The sequence below is a fragment of the Propithecus coquereli genome, unplaced genomic scaffold (assembly GCF_000956105.1).
Source record: "Propithecus coquereli isolate 6110/MARCELLA unplaced genomic scaffold, Pcoq_1.0 Scaffold28, whole genome shotgun sequence".
Classification (NCBI taxonomy): Eukaryota; Metazoa; Chordata; class Mammalia; order Primates; family Indriidae; genus Propithecus; species Propithecus coquereli.
In genome coordinates, this window is record NW_012148396.1 from 12,219,029 (window position 1) to 12,234,712 (window position 15,684).

Consider the following 15,684-nt stretch of genomic DNA (forward strand, 5'->3'; position numbering starts at 1 on the left):
GACAGCCAGAGCCCCCCACTTCCTGCCCCTCATGAGCTGGGGCCAAGATGCAGCTAACCTGTGGTTGGGGCAGGCTCTGGGCCTGGTGTGGCCAGGGTCCCCAGGGTGGTGGCAGGCACCACAGGGGTTTCAGGTGTCCCCTCCTCAGGCTCCTTCCGGCGGTACACCCGCTGCTCCTCACGGGCAGGGCTCTCAGCCGGCAACGGCCCCCGCTTGGGCAGGGGGCCCAGGGGACCCTGCACAGCCTGCACATGGGGGCTGCGGCGTGCAGGCATCACCATGGCGACAGGGCGGCGCACGCGCTGCAGAGAGGCAGGCACAATCTCCGGTGGCAGGTGCAGGTACTGGCGCAAGTGGGTGATGCCTTCGTTGGTGAGGTACCAGTAAAAGTGGCGCCAGGCAAAGGTCTCCCTCACCATGCCCCGAGCCCGCAGGGAAGCCATGGCGCGCATGACCTGCAGGTTGGTGACACCGGGCACGTGGGGGTGCAGGCTGCGAGGCCTCCGGTCCTTCTTGGCCACCATCACACCCTCACGGAAGAGTACCTCGTAGATGGCCCGCAACTGGTCCAGCGGCAGGAGCATGCCAGCCACCATGGCTGCCGGGGAGCCGGGTGTGCCCACGGGCGAGGGCGGCCAGCAAGGCACAGCGAGGAGGCCTGAGGAGGCTCCCTTGGCACAGGGTGCAACAGAGGTCCACTGCAGGGCAGGCAGGCTCAGGCACGGGCTCTGGGATGGCGTGGTTTGCGGCGCCTGGCTCCCTGGCTCTTTCGATTCCAGCCGGCACTGCTGCCTGCCTGACCGCCTGTGCGAGCCTCCCGCCCGCCCGCCCTCCAGGACGCTGGGCCAGCCCCCTCTGACTCAGCAGCATGGGCGGCCCCTCCCACCCACAGCCACCAGGGCCCCTCACAGACTTGGGGGCACCTCAAGGCAGCGGCCACCCCCACAGCTGCTGCCCCTTTCCCCTCCCAGGCCCCACGGCTCCAACGTCACAAATTACATCAGTTTCTAAACAACTTCCTTCAAGATTCCTAAGACTGTGGAGGTGGTGGGGAACAGGGAGCAGATATGGACCAAGAATCTAAAGAAAAAGGTGGCAGATCGAGTGGGGGGTGGGAGGGGGTCTTCAGGCCAGGGAGCCCACCACAGATTTGACTCCAGGGCATCGTGGCTTCACACAGCTCTGAAAAGGAGGCACTTGAAGTCTAAGGGAGGACATGGGAAGAAGCTGGGCCTTGAGGGGCAGAAATCCGAGGGGGCAGCAGAGGGCACTGCTGAAGCACGTGGACAGGCGGGCTGTAGGCACCCCTGCTGCTGTCTGTCAGACAGGCAAAGGGACAGAGCCCCCACCTCCAAAGGCTGGGCCTGGAGGCAGTGGCCACCCAATTTAACACTTCCCCTTCCAGGCCAGAATAGGGATGGCCCAGAAACACCGCAGCCACTCTGAGCCCAGGGCATGCTGAGAAGAGCACAAGGTGGGGCTCTGACTGGGGCCTCTACCCACCCCCAGCCCAGGCTAGCTGTCAGAGGCCAGAGACTACGGCTGCTGCAGGAAATCAAAGTCACCCAGTCCCTGCCGCCCACACAGACTCCCACCTTGGGCACCGAGAGTGCCTGCCTGTGGTCTAGCTAGACAGACTAAGGCAAGAGGAACGCCACAGCAGGAGAGAGTCAGAGGCCCAAGGGAAAGGAAGAGGAAACGGCCCTGTAAGGCCCTAGGAGTCTGGCCCAGCCACACCCGTCACCACCTCCAACCCCCACAACTGAGGGTCCAACCAAGGATAGCCTGGGCCCCACCCAACACCCCAACTCTCCCATGCTGTGCCCCATCAACCCCCACCCGGATTCGTGCTCTCCACAAGCTGACACACCCATTCCCACCAAGCAGGGCTAGCCCAGGAACTGATTATAAATAGGGCGGGGGTGGGGGATCTCGAGGTGGGAGGCACTGGCCAGCAGGCAGGCAGGCGGCCAAGGAGCAGTGCGTGGGGGCGGGTTTATGGGGCCGTCGCCATGGCGCCATGGTGCAGGCTCCAAACACACACACACACACACACACACACACACACACACACACACAGAGCGTGGAAACCCTGAAGGCACAGCCAACTGCTCCCAAAGCCCGCCTGCCAGGCCACTCACTGCAGCACTGGCACCACTCTCCCTTCCGTCCAGCCAGGCCCATGCAGGAATGGGGGGCCAGCCCCTTGAGGAGACCTGCTCTAGGAGGGTGCAGTGCCACTTCAAGAGACACAGAGAGACAGACAGGCAGCTGCCATGCACCCTCAGCCCCACAGTGCCTGTAGACCCTCCACACCACCAGGGCTGTAGCTTGGAAACGTACAACAGCTGGGATCCAGGCCTCCCTCAGTCCAGTGGCCCGGTCCAGCCCTGTGACCACAGATGTTCCTTTTCTCTCAGCCTGTCTCTCAGCCCCCCCCCACACTGATCCCCTGCACTCCCTCCATGCCCATCCCATACCTCCATGCCATCTTCCCAGCATGATTCCCTAAACTAACCCCCAAATTTCCAATGCCCCATGAAACCAACCCATAGCCCCTACACTGTCCCAAAATGATCCCAAGCCATACCCAAGGTCCCTAAGCACTTGAGCCTAAGGTCTCTCCTCCTATACAGCCCTGCCTGGGGCCCTAACCCCCCAGGTGTCTCTCCCCCTGCCAACCTCAGGCAGGAGAGGGCAGCAGCTGCAGGCTCCAGAGAAAGGGGGCGGGGCTCGGTGGGGTCCCCTCCCATGAGCCAGGGAACCTGCAGGCATGCGGGGAGCAGGGAGGAGTGGAGCAGAATGTTCCGCCACCCCGCCAGCTCAGACACACGCCCCCTGCGGCACACGCCCCTGCGGCACACCTCCTCACTCCCTCCACCACCTTCTAGGGTCGAGGCGTCCCCCCAGGTTAACAGGGCGGGAGGACTCCCCCTCCCTGCCCCGCCCCCACCCTGCAATAGCTGATTCAGCACTATGAGGGCTAGGGTGTGGGCTGGGCCGCCCCCTCCTCTCCCCTCCCCCATTCCAGGCCCCCTTCAGGTTTCCAGGGCAACCAGTCAGGGCTCTTGGGCAGCCCCCAGCTCCCCTCCACCCCAGGACAAAGAGCCGCAGTGTAGACTTTCGGGGGGAGGGCCAGCCGGCCGGCGCCTCTGCACAGTGACCCTCAGGCCCTACCCTGAGCCGCAAGCTGGCCAGGAGGAAGGGCCGCCCGGCTGGAAAGGCTGAGCTCCCACCGGCCCTGGCCCCGCCCCCAACACTCCCCGCAAAGCTGCAGACCTGCCTCTGGAGCCGGCCCAGGGAGGACTCCGCACCAGATGGAGCCTGGTGAGGATGAGCTTGGGGTCTCCTGGGGCTCCAGCTCAGCTCCCCAGAGTTGCTCCTGGGGCGGCAGACCCTGACCGCCACCCTGCAGAGGCTGCACTCAGCCAGAGGTCACTGCGTGGTCCGCGCCCCCCAGCTCGGGCCCAGTCCCGGACCCCACCTTTGAGGGAGCTGATCTCATGCTGGATGGCTCGTGAGGGGTCCATATCAGCGCTGGGGGACTGAGAGCGGCGTGGCCGCCGCCACGCGGAGTCCAGCCCCGCACTGCACTGCCGGGGCCAGCGCCGCAGCCTGAGGAGGAGCCCAGAGGTGCGGGGCAGGGCTTGCTGGCCAGGGGCGGGGCTTCGGCTAATCAATGCTCCGCACAGGACTGTCCCGGGCGCATGCTCCCGGCCAGGCACCGCCCCACCCCTCCTTTCCAGGCTGTTTTTCTGGGGCATGCGACCCCGCTAACTCCAGCGGGACCACCAGGAAACCAGGCCGAATCCAGGCGCACTCAGACGGTCCACCTCAAAGTCCCCTGCCTCTACTGCCATGCCTGTGAAACGCACGTGAAAGGGCCTGTCCATGGCCTCGAAGACCCCGCCACCCACTCCCTGCAGGAGACACTCACGCATCCGGATCTCCCAATGACCTCCTCAACCAGCCCCTCTCCAGGGCTGGGGCTGGGGGACTGTCTGCAGTCATGCCCCCAGGACCAAGGACAAGCCACGATTCACCAAGAGGAACAGCCAGTTCCCTACTTCCCACACCCCAAAGTTAGCGCCCCTTTCCTGTGCCCTCTCCCCTGGTTTCCGTGAGCCCTTCACCAACATGCTCCCTGGGTCACTTCACCACGTTCTATGGCTCAAGATACTCTCTATACTCCCAAAATGACATATCCCTCCAGGCTCCCACCTGCACCCTAGCCGCTGCCACTCAGCAAATCCCAACTAAGCTGGCCTTAGAATGACCTTCTCTTCCCAGCTTCGTGGGTATCCCACCATCCACCACCCAGTGGCTCAGGCCAAAACCCTAGGTCATCACCACACACAGCCCCACAGGTCCTGTTGGCTCCACCTCCCAGTCTGTCCACTTGTCACCATCTCCATTGCCACCAGGATGACACAGCGGCTCCTTGCAGGGTCCCACCTCCACACCTCCCCACCACCACTGGGGACCCTAGGCAGCTGCTCCTGATCTAACCACCCCAATGGCTGACAGGGCAGCTGGCGGGGAGTGGAGTGTTTCACTGCCTGCCTCCTGGGGACAATGTGAGACCAGCTCTGCCTGACTCACTGTGCTGCAGGAATAAATAAAGGAACACGTAGGCCATGCCCACACCACGGCACTCCTTCAGCCTCAGCCCCCAGACTGTGCTCTACCCTGGCCCTCTGTGCCGGGCAGTGGAAGGCAAGATAGCCTCCATGGGAAGTGGCCAGCCTGCCTCAGTCTCCAGCCAGGCCCTTCCTCTGACCTCACCCAAAGTCCCCTGTCCAGCCAGGCCACCTCCTGCAAGTGCCCACCCTTTCTTCAGGCAGGCAGCTGTGTGCCAGGTTGGGCTGGGATGGAGGACGCAGTGGTAGCACAGGAGTGCACAGGCAGCACCCACAGGTACAGGCTAATGGGCAAAGCAGTGGCCAGTGCCAGCCCCAGACTGGAGACTAGCAGCTCTGGGCTTCTCGTTCCCATCCCTGCCCTCCCTGGGACTTAAGCAGCCCAGGGCAGGATGGGTCTAAGGAAACACCAGTTGCCAAACTTGGGGTAGGTAAATGGTAAAGTGAGAAATTAAAACAGAATTTTATGACTCCTTACACCCAAATTCCTAGTTACTTTTTACTAAGCTACTTCTGGATAAACTTAAACTTGGTCTGCAAGTGAACAGTACTTCCTTATTAAACTCAAATGAAACTAATAGGTATTTATAAGCACATCTAAAAACTATGGAAAAGCTCATATGTTTAAAAAAAATCTGGTGGTCTGGATCAGCTAAAAACAAACAAAAAATCAGCGCTATTTCTATTTTTTAAGTGCATAAAATTGTACTTCATAAGATCCTGGTTTAAAGCTAATGAAAAAGTGAAGGCAGAAACTGTTAAGAGAAGGGACGCCCCAGGTTTCCATGCACTGACCCTGCCTGTAACATGCCCCTCCAGTAGAGCTGCCCACCTGTGAACAGCCACCTGCATGCAACCAAGGGTCTCTTAGACAAGCTCAGGCACCTAGAAGGTCTAGTGAAGGTGCCCCTGAGATGGTCCTGCTCAGCCTGCCTGGAACTGTGGCTACACAGTGCAGCCTTTGAAGTGGTGGCAGCTACAGGACCCTGGGAAAGGCTCCGCAGGGCACATGGGAGCTGGCTCCTTGGTTCTTCCTTAGCACAAGCTTCCCAGAGGGAGGGGCAGCTAAGTGGGGATGGAAATACAGGCTGTAGCTAGCCAGCAAAGGAAGAGAGGCTGCACCTGCAAAGGCCCTGAGGCAAGAGAAAGCAAGTCCAGCCAACACCAAAGAATGTGGGGGGTGGCTACAGCCAAGAGGGGGCAGCTGGAGACAGAGCTACACTCAGAGATTTTAGCAGGAAAGGCAGGTCCCAGGCTGGCAGTGGAGAAGGGCCTGGAAGTGAGAGATTTAGGCAGGATGAGGGCAAAGGGAGCAGGTGTAGAGGAAGCTGGATACCCCTGATTACCCAGCTCTGGTGAATGAGAAGCAAAGCCCCCAACCCCTCAGTTTTTCCCACCCTTACTGCTCTGGAAATTTCATTGCTCCGGTCCCTGGTAACCAATTCATGGGTCACAAATAAATTTGACTGAAAAAGTAGGTAGGTCTATGAGTTGGGGGAACCCCCAGCGGAAGCCGGGCTGACCACCAGATGCAGCAGGAGAACCCTCAGCCTCCAGTTTCTGTTCTGGCCACCTGTGGGCCCCTCCAGAGGGTGGGCAGTCTGACCCAGCACAGCTCCCCCTTGCCCAACTAGGGTCCCACCAGGTCACCTGGGCCAAGGACCTACACCCTGGACAAGGCCAAACCCTCTCAAAGCTTTCTGCAAATTCCAAGAGGCAACTCACACCCTTGGGACCCCAGAAACTGAGCCACGCCCAGATACCACAGACAGGCTCTCCCTCCTTCCCAGCCCCTCTATCTTGGCACAAAGCAACCCCCTCTTCATAAGTCCCCTAGACCCTCGTAGCCTTGGCCAGGCCCAGGCCAAGGAGAGGGGGCCCTGACTCTGCCCTACATACCCAAGGTGCACGTGGGATGGTCCCACTCCTGAGGCCCTGCCCACCACCACCCTGCCTGCCCTCAGCTTTGCACTCCCCCCAGGGCCCCTCATCTTCACACCTGCCCTCATCCCCATGGCGGCCAGCCCTGCTGGGGCTCACTGGTGGTAGTGGAGCAGGCCAGTGGGCAGGTGATCTGGCTGGTCCTGTGCAGGGGTGACCTCTGATAGCTGGAGACCCTGCCAACAGATACTTTCCACTCAGGGACCCCCATGATAGCCCAGGGGAGACCAAGCCCAGTGAAAACCCACCACAGACTGTTCCTGCAGGTGACATTCCCTCCTGACATATGGCTCCCTGCTGTGCTTCCTGCTTGTACCTGCTCAGGACCACAGGAGCCAACCCCCTGTACCACTGGGCCTCTTCCCCGCAGCCCTGGCCCAGCACCAGCCTCCACCTCTGCAGACCTGCAGGACAGGTGGGAGCGAAGCCTTCCTCCAACAGGGAGGCCACCCCTGTGCTGGCCAGCGGCCCTGTGGGCTCCTGGGAGCCTGTGGTCCAGGTCCCCCACACTGCTGGGTGGGGTGTCTGCCAGGGCTCCTGGGGGCTCAGTGAGGGCACAGAGATTATCCCATCCACCTCTCTGCCCTTGCGGCCCAGTACAAGAGTATCGTGACACCAGAGGCCCATCAGAAACCTATTTGGGGGGAAGGTCTTGGGTCCTACCCACATGTCCCATCCATTGGGAGGCTCTGTCATTCCCAAATCTCTCTCAAACCCATCCTCTTCCTACTGTGTCCGCCATCACCCCAGGCCTGGCCACCACCTTGCTCACCTCAGGGACAGCGGTGGCCTCCTGGCTGTCCCCGCACCCTCTTCCTCCAAGCAATGGGCACACAGCAGCTGGGAGCTTTTAAAGCACAAGCTAGGTCTCACCACAGCCCTGCCACCACCCTTCCTTGAGGCCTCACAGGCATCTTCTCTGCTGTGGCACGGTGGACCCCATCTCTAGGCCTCTGCAGAAAGGCACCCAGCAGGAATGGCACCAATGCTGAGACACTTGTGTAGGCCCCTGGGGTGGCTGTCTCACCCCAGCACTGGACACAAAGGTGTGTCACACATGAAATATGGGGTGAAAGACTAAATGAATTTTTTTGTTTTGTTTTGTTTTTCTTATTTTTGCAACTCCCAACACCTGGATAAATGAATTCTTAGAGTTCAAGAATGATGTACATCCCAGGAACTCTTAATATAGTTACTACACCAGTAGATTAAAGGAGAACACCTGTATACTGATCTCAAAAATGCTGAAAACTCATTTGATAAAAATCAACTAGCATTTCTGATTTTTTAAAATGGACCAGTAACTGAGGAAGGACAGTGCACTTTTTAACATGAGAATGTCTTTTGAAGGCCACCAGGGCATCCTCCCAGAGGCAAGGGCCTCTCAAGGCCAGTGAGGGTGTGTGAACATGAAAGGAGACAGCACTGGCTTGGCTCTCATCCCAGCACCAGGACACGGTAAAGCATTTATACATGTCAGCGCTGCTCCTATGGACACCTACACAAACTCAACTCACAACTCATTAGAACTAATAAAAGAGGTCATTGAAGGGGCTGGCTTCAAATATATTTTTAAAAGAACCAAGAGATTTCTTTTTTTTGTTTTGTTTGTTTGTTTGTTTGTTTGTTTTAAGACAGAGTCTTGCTCTGTTGCCTGGGCTAGAGTGCCATGGCGTCAGGCTAGCTCACAGCAACCTCAAACTCCTGGGCTCAAGCAATCCTTCTGCCCCAGCCTCCCAAGTAGCTGGGACTACAGGCATGCGCCACCATGCCCGGCTAATTTTTTCTATATATTTTTAGTTGTCCGGTTAATTTCTTTCTATTTTTAGTAGAGACGGGGTCTCACTCTTGCTCAGGCTGGTCTTGAACTCATGACCTTGAGTGATCCTCCCGCCTTGGCCTCCCAGAGTGCTAGGATTACAGACGTGAGCCATCACGCCCTGCCGAACCAAGAGATTTCTTATAGGCCAGCAATAATTTTTTAGGAAAATACAACAGGAAAAACTCTTTATCAGAAGTGCAAGAAACGAAATTCTCTAGAGTAAGATAAACAACAATTGGTCAGAACTTAAGCACGGAAAGCCCTGAGTGCATAAAGCCCCAGCTCCACAAGGAGAATCAGGTTCCTGAACACAGAGGTCCAACCTCACAGACACCAGCACTCTGCAAGTTAACCTATGCACTGCAGTTCTGATTGGCCTTCCCTCTGGCTCCGCAAGAAGACTCCATTAACAATTGCTTCATTGACTCACTTCCACAATTCCACATCAGACTGGTGAGGTTCCATTGTCTGAAGCTGTCACAGGTGCAAGGAGTCGCCTCACAGGCACTACCTGGGGGGGACTCAACTGCGATACATAACAAGCTTTTTTTTTTTCTGAGACAGAGTCTTGCTCTGTTGCCCGGACTAGAGTGCCGTGGCATCAGCCTAGCTCACAGCAACCTCAGACTCCTGAGCTCAAGCGATCCTTCTGCCTCCGGCTCCCAAGTAGCTGGGACTACAGGCATGCGCCACCATGCCTGGCTAATTTTTTCTATATATGTATATTTTTTTAGTTGTCCAGATCATTTCTTTCTATTTTTTAGTAGAGACAGGGTCTCCCTTTTACTCAGGCTGGTCTCAAACTCCTGACCTTGAGCGATCCACCCGCCTCAGCCTTCCAGAGTGCTAGGATTACAGGCGTGAGCCACCGCGCCCAGCCCCATAACAAGCTTCTTAAAAATTATTTTAAAAATTTTGTTTGAATAGAAAATATTCATGTGAATCAAACACTAGGGGAAGGTATAGAGTGCAAAGTCTCCCTCCCAGCCTGAACCCTTCCCGCCCACACACACAGTGAAAATCACTGTTAGTGGCTTCCTGTTTACTCCTCCAGAATTTCTTTATGGAAAAAATCAAGCAAATACAAATGTGATTCTTGGCTTCCCCCATTTAACACAAACGGTGACATCTCATGTGTACCCTCTGCCCTGGCTTCTCTGTCGACCCCACCCTTCAGGAGTCACCACTCTGCACAGGGACCCATCCCCCAGCTCCTCCAGTGCGAGGTGTCCAGGATGGCGCCCCTGTCTTCTGCTCGTTCACACCCTGTGTCTAGAGATCCTAACAGACACTTTCACTGGCCTGGTTCCCACAACTTCACCAGCAGAACCCAGAAATCCAGATTTTTGGATTTTTGCCAATATCATAGGAGAAAAGTGATATCTTGGTGTTAATAAAGCTTAAATTTTGAAAACCATTTGACCCAGAAATTCTAACAACTGTCATAGACATGCACAATGATCCGGCTACAAAGCTGTTCATTGCAGCAGCTTCTAATACCAAAAAAACAAAAATAATGTTCCATGGAGAAGGAATTGATTTAAATATTATATGATTACCATACGAAGGAATATTGTAAATTGATGTCACAAAAAGATATCCATGTTGTATCATTAAGTAAAAAGAAGTTACATATGTCTAAAATACTTTATAACATTGAATTATGAAATTATAAATAAATTTAAAAATACGAAAAAGTGCTGTGCACACTTTTTAAAACAAGCACACAACATAATACATCAATCAACCACTGCAGGATGACTTGGGATGGGGATTAAATGGTGGCCCACAAAAAAATATGCCCATATCCCTAGAACTCGTAAATGTGGCCTTACTTGGAAGTAGAGTCTTTGCAGATGTAATTAAGTTAAAGGTCTCAAGATGGATCATCCTGGACTATCCAGATGGGCTCTAGCTCAAAGTGTCCTTGGAAGAGACAGACGAGAAGAGACACATGGAGGCGGGATTATAGTGACGCAGCCACAAACTAGGAATGGGAGAACCAGAGAGGCAAAGCAGGCTCTTCCCAAGAGCCTTCAGAGAAAGTATGGACCTGCTGACACCTGGATTTTGGACTGCTGGCCTCCAGAACCATGAGAAAATAAATCTTGTTTTTTTTTAGACCACCCTGTTTGTGATAATTTGTTATGGCAACCGCAGGAAACTAATACAGATGTTGTTACCAGGAGTGGGGTGCTACTGTGACAAACATCTCAAATGTGGAAGTGGCCTTAGAATTGGGTATTGAACAGAGGCTGGAGAACTTTGAGGCACATGATAGAAAAAGCCTAGATTGCCTGACCAGACAGTTGGTGGAAATATGGATGTTGGTTACACATGTTGCTGGTGAGGCCTTAGAAAGAAACCAGGAACTGGGGGAGAAGTGAGCCTTGTCAGATAGCAACAAAGACTTGGCTGAACTGTGTTCTACTGTTGGGTGCAAAGTAGAATCCTAAGCAATGCACTTGGATTTTTAGCTGAAGAGATTTCCAAGCAAAGTGTGGAAGGTGTGGCTTGGCTGCTTCTTGCTGCTTATGGTGAAGTGCAAGAAGAAAGAAAGAAACTGAGGGAGGAACTGTTAAGCAAAAAGGAACCAGCACTTGTGATTTGGGAAATCTGCAGCCTATTCAGATTGCAAAAGATGGTAATGCTGGGAGGTTCACTGTTAGGAAAGTGTGCTTTAGAGAGAGAGGCCCAGGTGTGACTGCACAGCCTTTCCATCAACAGATCAGGTGCATGACTCCTGGGTCTATTCAACCATCTCAGCAGAAGCCAGGACTACAGATGAGATTATCCAGAAAAGATCAGTGGTGAGCCCACCTGTCTAATGGCCTGGCTCCCTGTGACATACAAGGGAGACCCACAAGTTTTATGAGAATGTCGTATTGGCAGAAACACTGCCAGCTTGTACTGAAGAGGACAGAAGCAGGATGAAATGAAGGAAGGTGTTGGATTTCTGAGACGCTATAGGCAAAAAACAGGGTGACAGAATTAGTCAGCTGCAAACATGTGCTACCCTTCAAGAAAAAAGGAAGAATGACTTCAGGAGCCTCAGGCCCAGGGGGTGGAGCCATGCATGGGTGCAGAGGCAGAGGCTGGCAGAGCTACAGGTGCAGAGAGTAGAGCACTGTGCCACACAAGAGTATTCCCAGGCCCTGAAACCTAAAGGAATTTGTCCAGCTGGATTTCAGATGTGCTTGGGACTGGTGATCCCTTTATTCTTTCTCATTGATCCTTTTTGGAATGGGACTATCCAGTCTATGCCCAACATTGTAATTTGGAAGTATACAGCTTGCTTTTTAGTTTTATAAAGATGGAGAAAAGTTTTGCCCCAGACTGGACTCTACCCAGAGCCTCACCCATACCTGATTTAGACAATTTATATGATGAGATTTGGGACTTTGGGGGCATGGCCAAAAAGGCACCCATAATGCACAACACATGTTTGTGGAGAACCTGGGGCCAAACCATCTGTAGACAATCTGCTTCTGTGTCAGGGTTTTGTACATAGCAGAGAAGCTCCCTCACTAAAATTTTCGACTTAGAGGGGATGCTATAAGTTGAGACTTTTGGGGATGTCAGGAGAAGGTGAATGTATTTTGGACATGGGACAGACATCAGTTTTGGGGGGCCAGAGGGCAGACTATAGTGGATTGAACAGAGGCCCCAAAAAGATATGTCTATGTCTAAATCCGTGGAACCTACAAATGTTACCTTATTTGGAGAAAAGGGTCTTTGCAGATGTAAGATAAATATCTTGAGATGAAGATCATCCTAGATTATTCAGGTGGGGCCCTTAAAACCTATGACAAGTGTCTTTACAAGAAGTGGAAGAGAAGCCACAGGACAGAAGGCCATATGAAGATGGAGGCAGATATTGGAATGATGCAGCCACAAGCCAAGGTACACCAAGGGCCACCAGAAACTAGGAGAGGCAATGAAGAGAATCTGCCCCAGAGAGCATCAGAGGAAGTGTGGTCCTGCCAACATCCTGACTGTGAACATGTGGCCTCCAGAACTGTGAGAGAGCACGCTCCTGTTATTCGAGGCCACCCAGTTTGTGGGAATTGTCACAGCAGCCACAGGAACCTGAAACAGGGGATGTTCTTTGGGGTGTTCTGTATTTTGTAAATAACCATGAGTTCCTGTGGTAATAATAAAAGCAAAGCCTGGCCGGGCACGGTGGCTCACGTTGTAATCCCAAAACTTTGGGAGGCCAAGGCAGGAGGATCACTTGAGCTCTGGAGTTCAAGACCAGCCTGGGAGATGTAGCAAGAGTACTGGGTTATCTCTCTCATTTACCCAGCCACACCTGTCCGGGGGCCATTTGTGATCACTGCTTGTCACCGAGGGCCTAATGGTTCAGACATGAGGGGTGTACATCTCTACAAAAAAAAAAATCTTTAATTAGGCAGGTGTGGTCAGTGTGCACCTATAGTCCCAGCTACTCAGGAGTCTGAGGCAGGAGGATCACCTGAGCCCAGGAGTTTGCACTCCAGCCTGGGTGACAGAGTAAGACCCTGTCTCTTAAAAAAAAAAAAAAAAAAATTGAAGCCCAGTTGTGTCTCTTAAGGCTTATCCTGTGCCTGTTCTACTAGCTTCCCATGTGAAAAAAAAAGATGCATTTTCAAAGTCAAAATACATACTCATTTGGAAAACAAAAGAAGGATAGAATAAAGATCATAAAAGTCACACCTAGAGAAGCCTACTGTGGATGCCTCTCTCTGCTTCCCACCAGCTGCCTCACACCTGCACCCTGCAAAACTGTGCATCCAGCCCCCTGAGACCCACCCTGGTGTGCCTCCTGTAGAGGGCCTTCCCTACCCCACTGTCCCGGGTGCTGCCCCAGCCCACCTGACACACTTGCCTGCCCAAGATCTCCCAGATTCAGACCAGCCAAGCCAGATGCCACTCTGGGGCCTTCCTTTCCTACAGCACTGGCCCTGGGTCTGCCTCCACTCCTGGAACTAGATAGAGCAGCAGAGTGACCCCCATCCTGGGCACATGTCTCTTCTGCCTCAGGGAAGAAGCAAATAAGGTCCCTGCCAAGAGCTGACCGTTCAGCTGGGAGGACCCTTCTGCAGCTAAACCATGACCCAAACCCCCACAGAGTAGAGAAAGAGAGGGAAGGGAGCGGGAGCAGACCCTGCATGCTTGCGTCCAAAATCTTATAGGGATCACCAGTCTTCCAAGCCGATACCTTCCTTCTATCATCTGAGAGGGAGTTCCTGACTCCCCTTCTACCTGGTCTGCCATTACTCTAGGCCACCACCCTACAGATAACCTGGCCCATGCCCCTCTTGAGTTGCTGACCTCTCCAGGCCCTGTGTCTCCCTGCCTACTGTGGGTTTGTGGGCATCATCTTTGGCTCCCAGCCATGGCAGATCTGGGCACCTGGCCCCCTACCAGCATCACCCCTCCCCAGTCTCCTTGAGTCGCTTCTCCAGGTGCCTGACCCTGGCCCCTCTGCTGCCAGCTCCCTTTGGGCCACAGGGCACACTGTCTGCATCTTCCCATCCTGCTGGGGCCCAACAGCTCATTGCTGGGAAAATCACCCCTCATGTCTGAACCACTAGGCCCTCAGTGACAAGCAGTCATCACAAATGGCCCCCTGACAGGTGTGGCTGGGTAAATGAGAGAGATAACCCAGTACTCAGCCTGGCCCTTTCCCCAGGGACCTCGGGCCAGTGCTCTGACGAGGCTGTGCTCTGCAAGTGGCACAGCCTCCATGTCACTGCTCCATCCTGGAGAGCATCCCCCCTCCCACGCTGCTCGACCCACCATGGCCTCCCACCTCCAATGTTACCATACCCCAAGCAGTCTTGCTGAGGTCGTCAATGCACCTCATCACCTGGTCTCCAGCACTGTTCAGGCCTCACCCTGCTCTCAAGAACCCGTCCCAGGTAGTCCTTCCTTGCTTCTTTATGCCCTGCCTCCTTCTCTGCACCACCAGGACCCTGTGCCACCCCAGCACACTGCTCTGCTCCCCCACGGCCTCGCCCTACCAGCCATTAGACTCTGGAGGACCCAAGGCTCAGAGCTCAGGCCCATGGCCTTCCCTAGTGAGGGCCTGAAACACTGCCCCCCAGCCTGGTCTCCCCTAGCTCAGTCTGGCATGTCCCGGCATCTTGGCGTCTGCACATGCATTCCTATCTCATGGCCATCTCCAATTTTATATGCCCAAAGCTAAACTCCTGCTCTTCTGCCTTACCTGTTGCAGACACACCACCTCCACCCCAGACTGCTCTCCATAGTCGTTGCCGCCACTGGGGTCCCTCCTCGGCAGCTCCTCTGGGGATGCCAGGCCAGGATTCCTGCAGGTTCCAGCTCAAAGTCCAACTATCCCCACCATCCATCCACTTGTTTCAAGCCACACCTGCCACACCTGCCATGACAGGGCCAGAGAGGTTCAGCAGAACATGGACCCTGCCTTTAGGAAGCTGAGTTGGTGGAAGGTGAGATGTTTAAAATCCCTGGGTTGCCCACGAACCCACATCCAGACCCTGAGAGCATGATACCCATAGTCTCCGGCGTACCTCAGCCCCAAACAAATTTCACACTGATTAAAGATGAAGATATTTTTAAAAATGTACCAGTACTGGAAGAAACTCTCAGCAGATGTTTTTATAAAAGGCCATCCTAAGCACAGCATAAAATCCAGGGATCATAAAATAGGAGACTAGTGAATTTTAAAAGTTGATTTGGCTCAAGACAACACAGAATTAAACCAAAACTAATCCACGGTGTGAAATGTCACGACAGGGTCAACTGGGGACACAGGGAGCGTTTAATGAGTTAAAAAAGCTCTGTCCCGTGACCTGGGTGCTGACCACAAGACAACTTTGAAATTTTAGTGGTATACAGTTATCCTTTGGTATCAGCGAGGGGTCAGTTCCAGGACCCTTGAGGATACCAAAATCCATGGATGCTCAAATCCCTGATATAAAATGGCTTAGTATTTGCATATGACCTATGCACATCTTCTCATATACTTTGAATCATCTCTACATTACATACAACACCTAATATGATGTAAATGCTGTGTAAATAAATAGTTGTTATACTGTATTGGTTTTTATTCCCCCCAAATATTTTCGATCTGCAGTTGGTGGAATCCTAAGATGTAGAACCCTTGGATATGAAGGATTAATATGTATAATTTGTACACTTTTCTGTAAAAATGTTATACTTCGATAAAACGTATATTTAAAGCCAGGCACAGTGGCACACTCTTGTAGTCCCAGCCACTCAGGAGGCTGAGGTTGGAGGATTGCTTGAGCC

At 53.9% G+C, this 15,684-nt stretch overlaps 1 protein-coding gene across 5 annotated transcripts in view; it reads right to left on the reverse strand.

Annotated features, from left to right (window-relative positions):
• Positions 1–15,684, reverse strand: part of PLEC (plectin) — a 59,231-nt gene that overhangs the window by 34,842 nt on the left and 8,705 nt on the right. Inside the window, exon 1 of one of the 5 annotated variants that reach the window (XM_012648035.1) lies at positions 3,485–3,589. The exons of 3 other annotated variants lie outside the window; for them this stretch is intronic. In XM_012648035.1, coding sequence (XP_012503489.1) covers positions 3,485–3,530 — 46 coding nt within the window. In that variant the 5' untranslated portion in view covers positions 3,531–3,589. Of the gene's footprint in view, positions 1–58; positions 597–3,484; positions 3,590–15,684 lie in introns of those variants that run through there. One more of the 5 variants, XM_012648037.1, reaches the window with a different exon arrangement.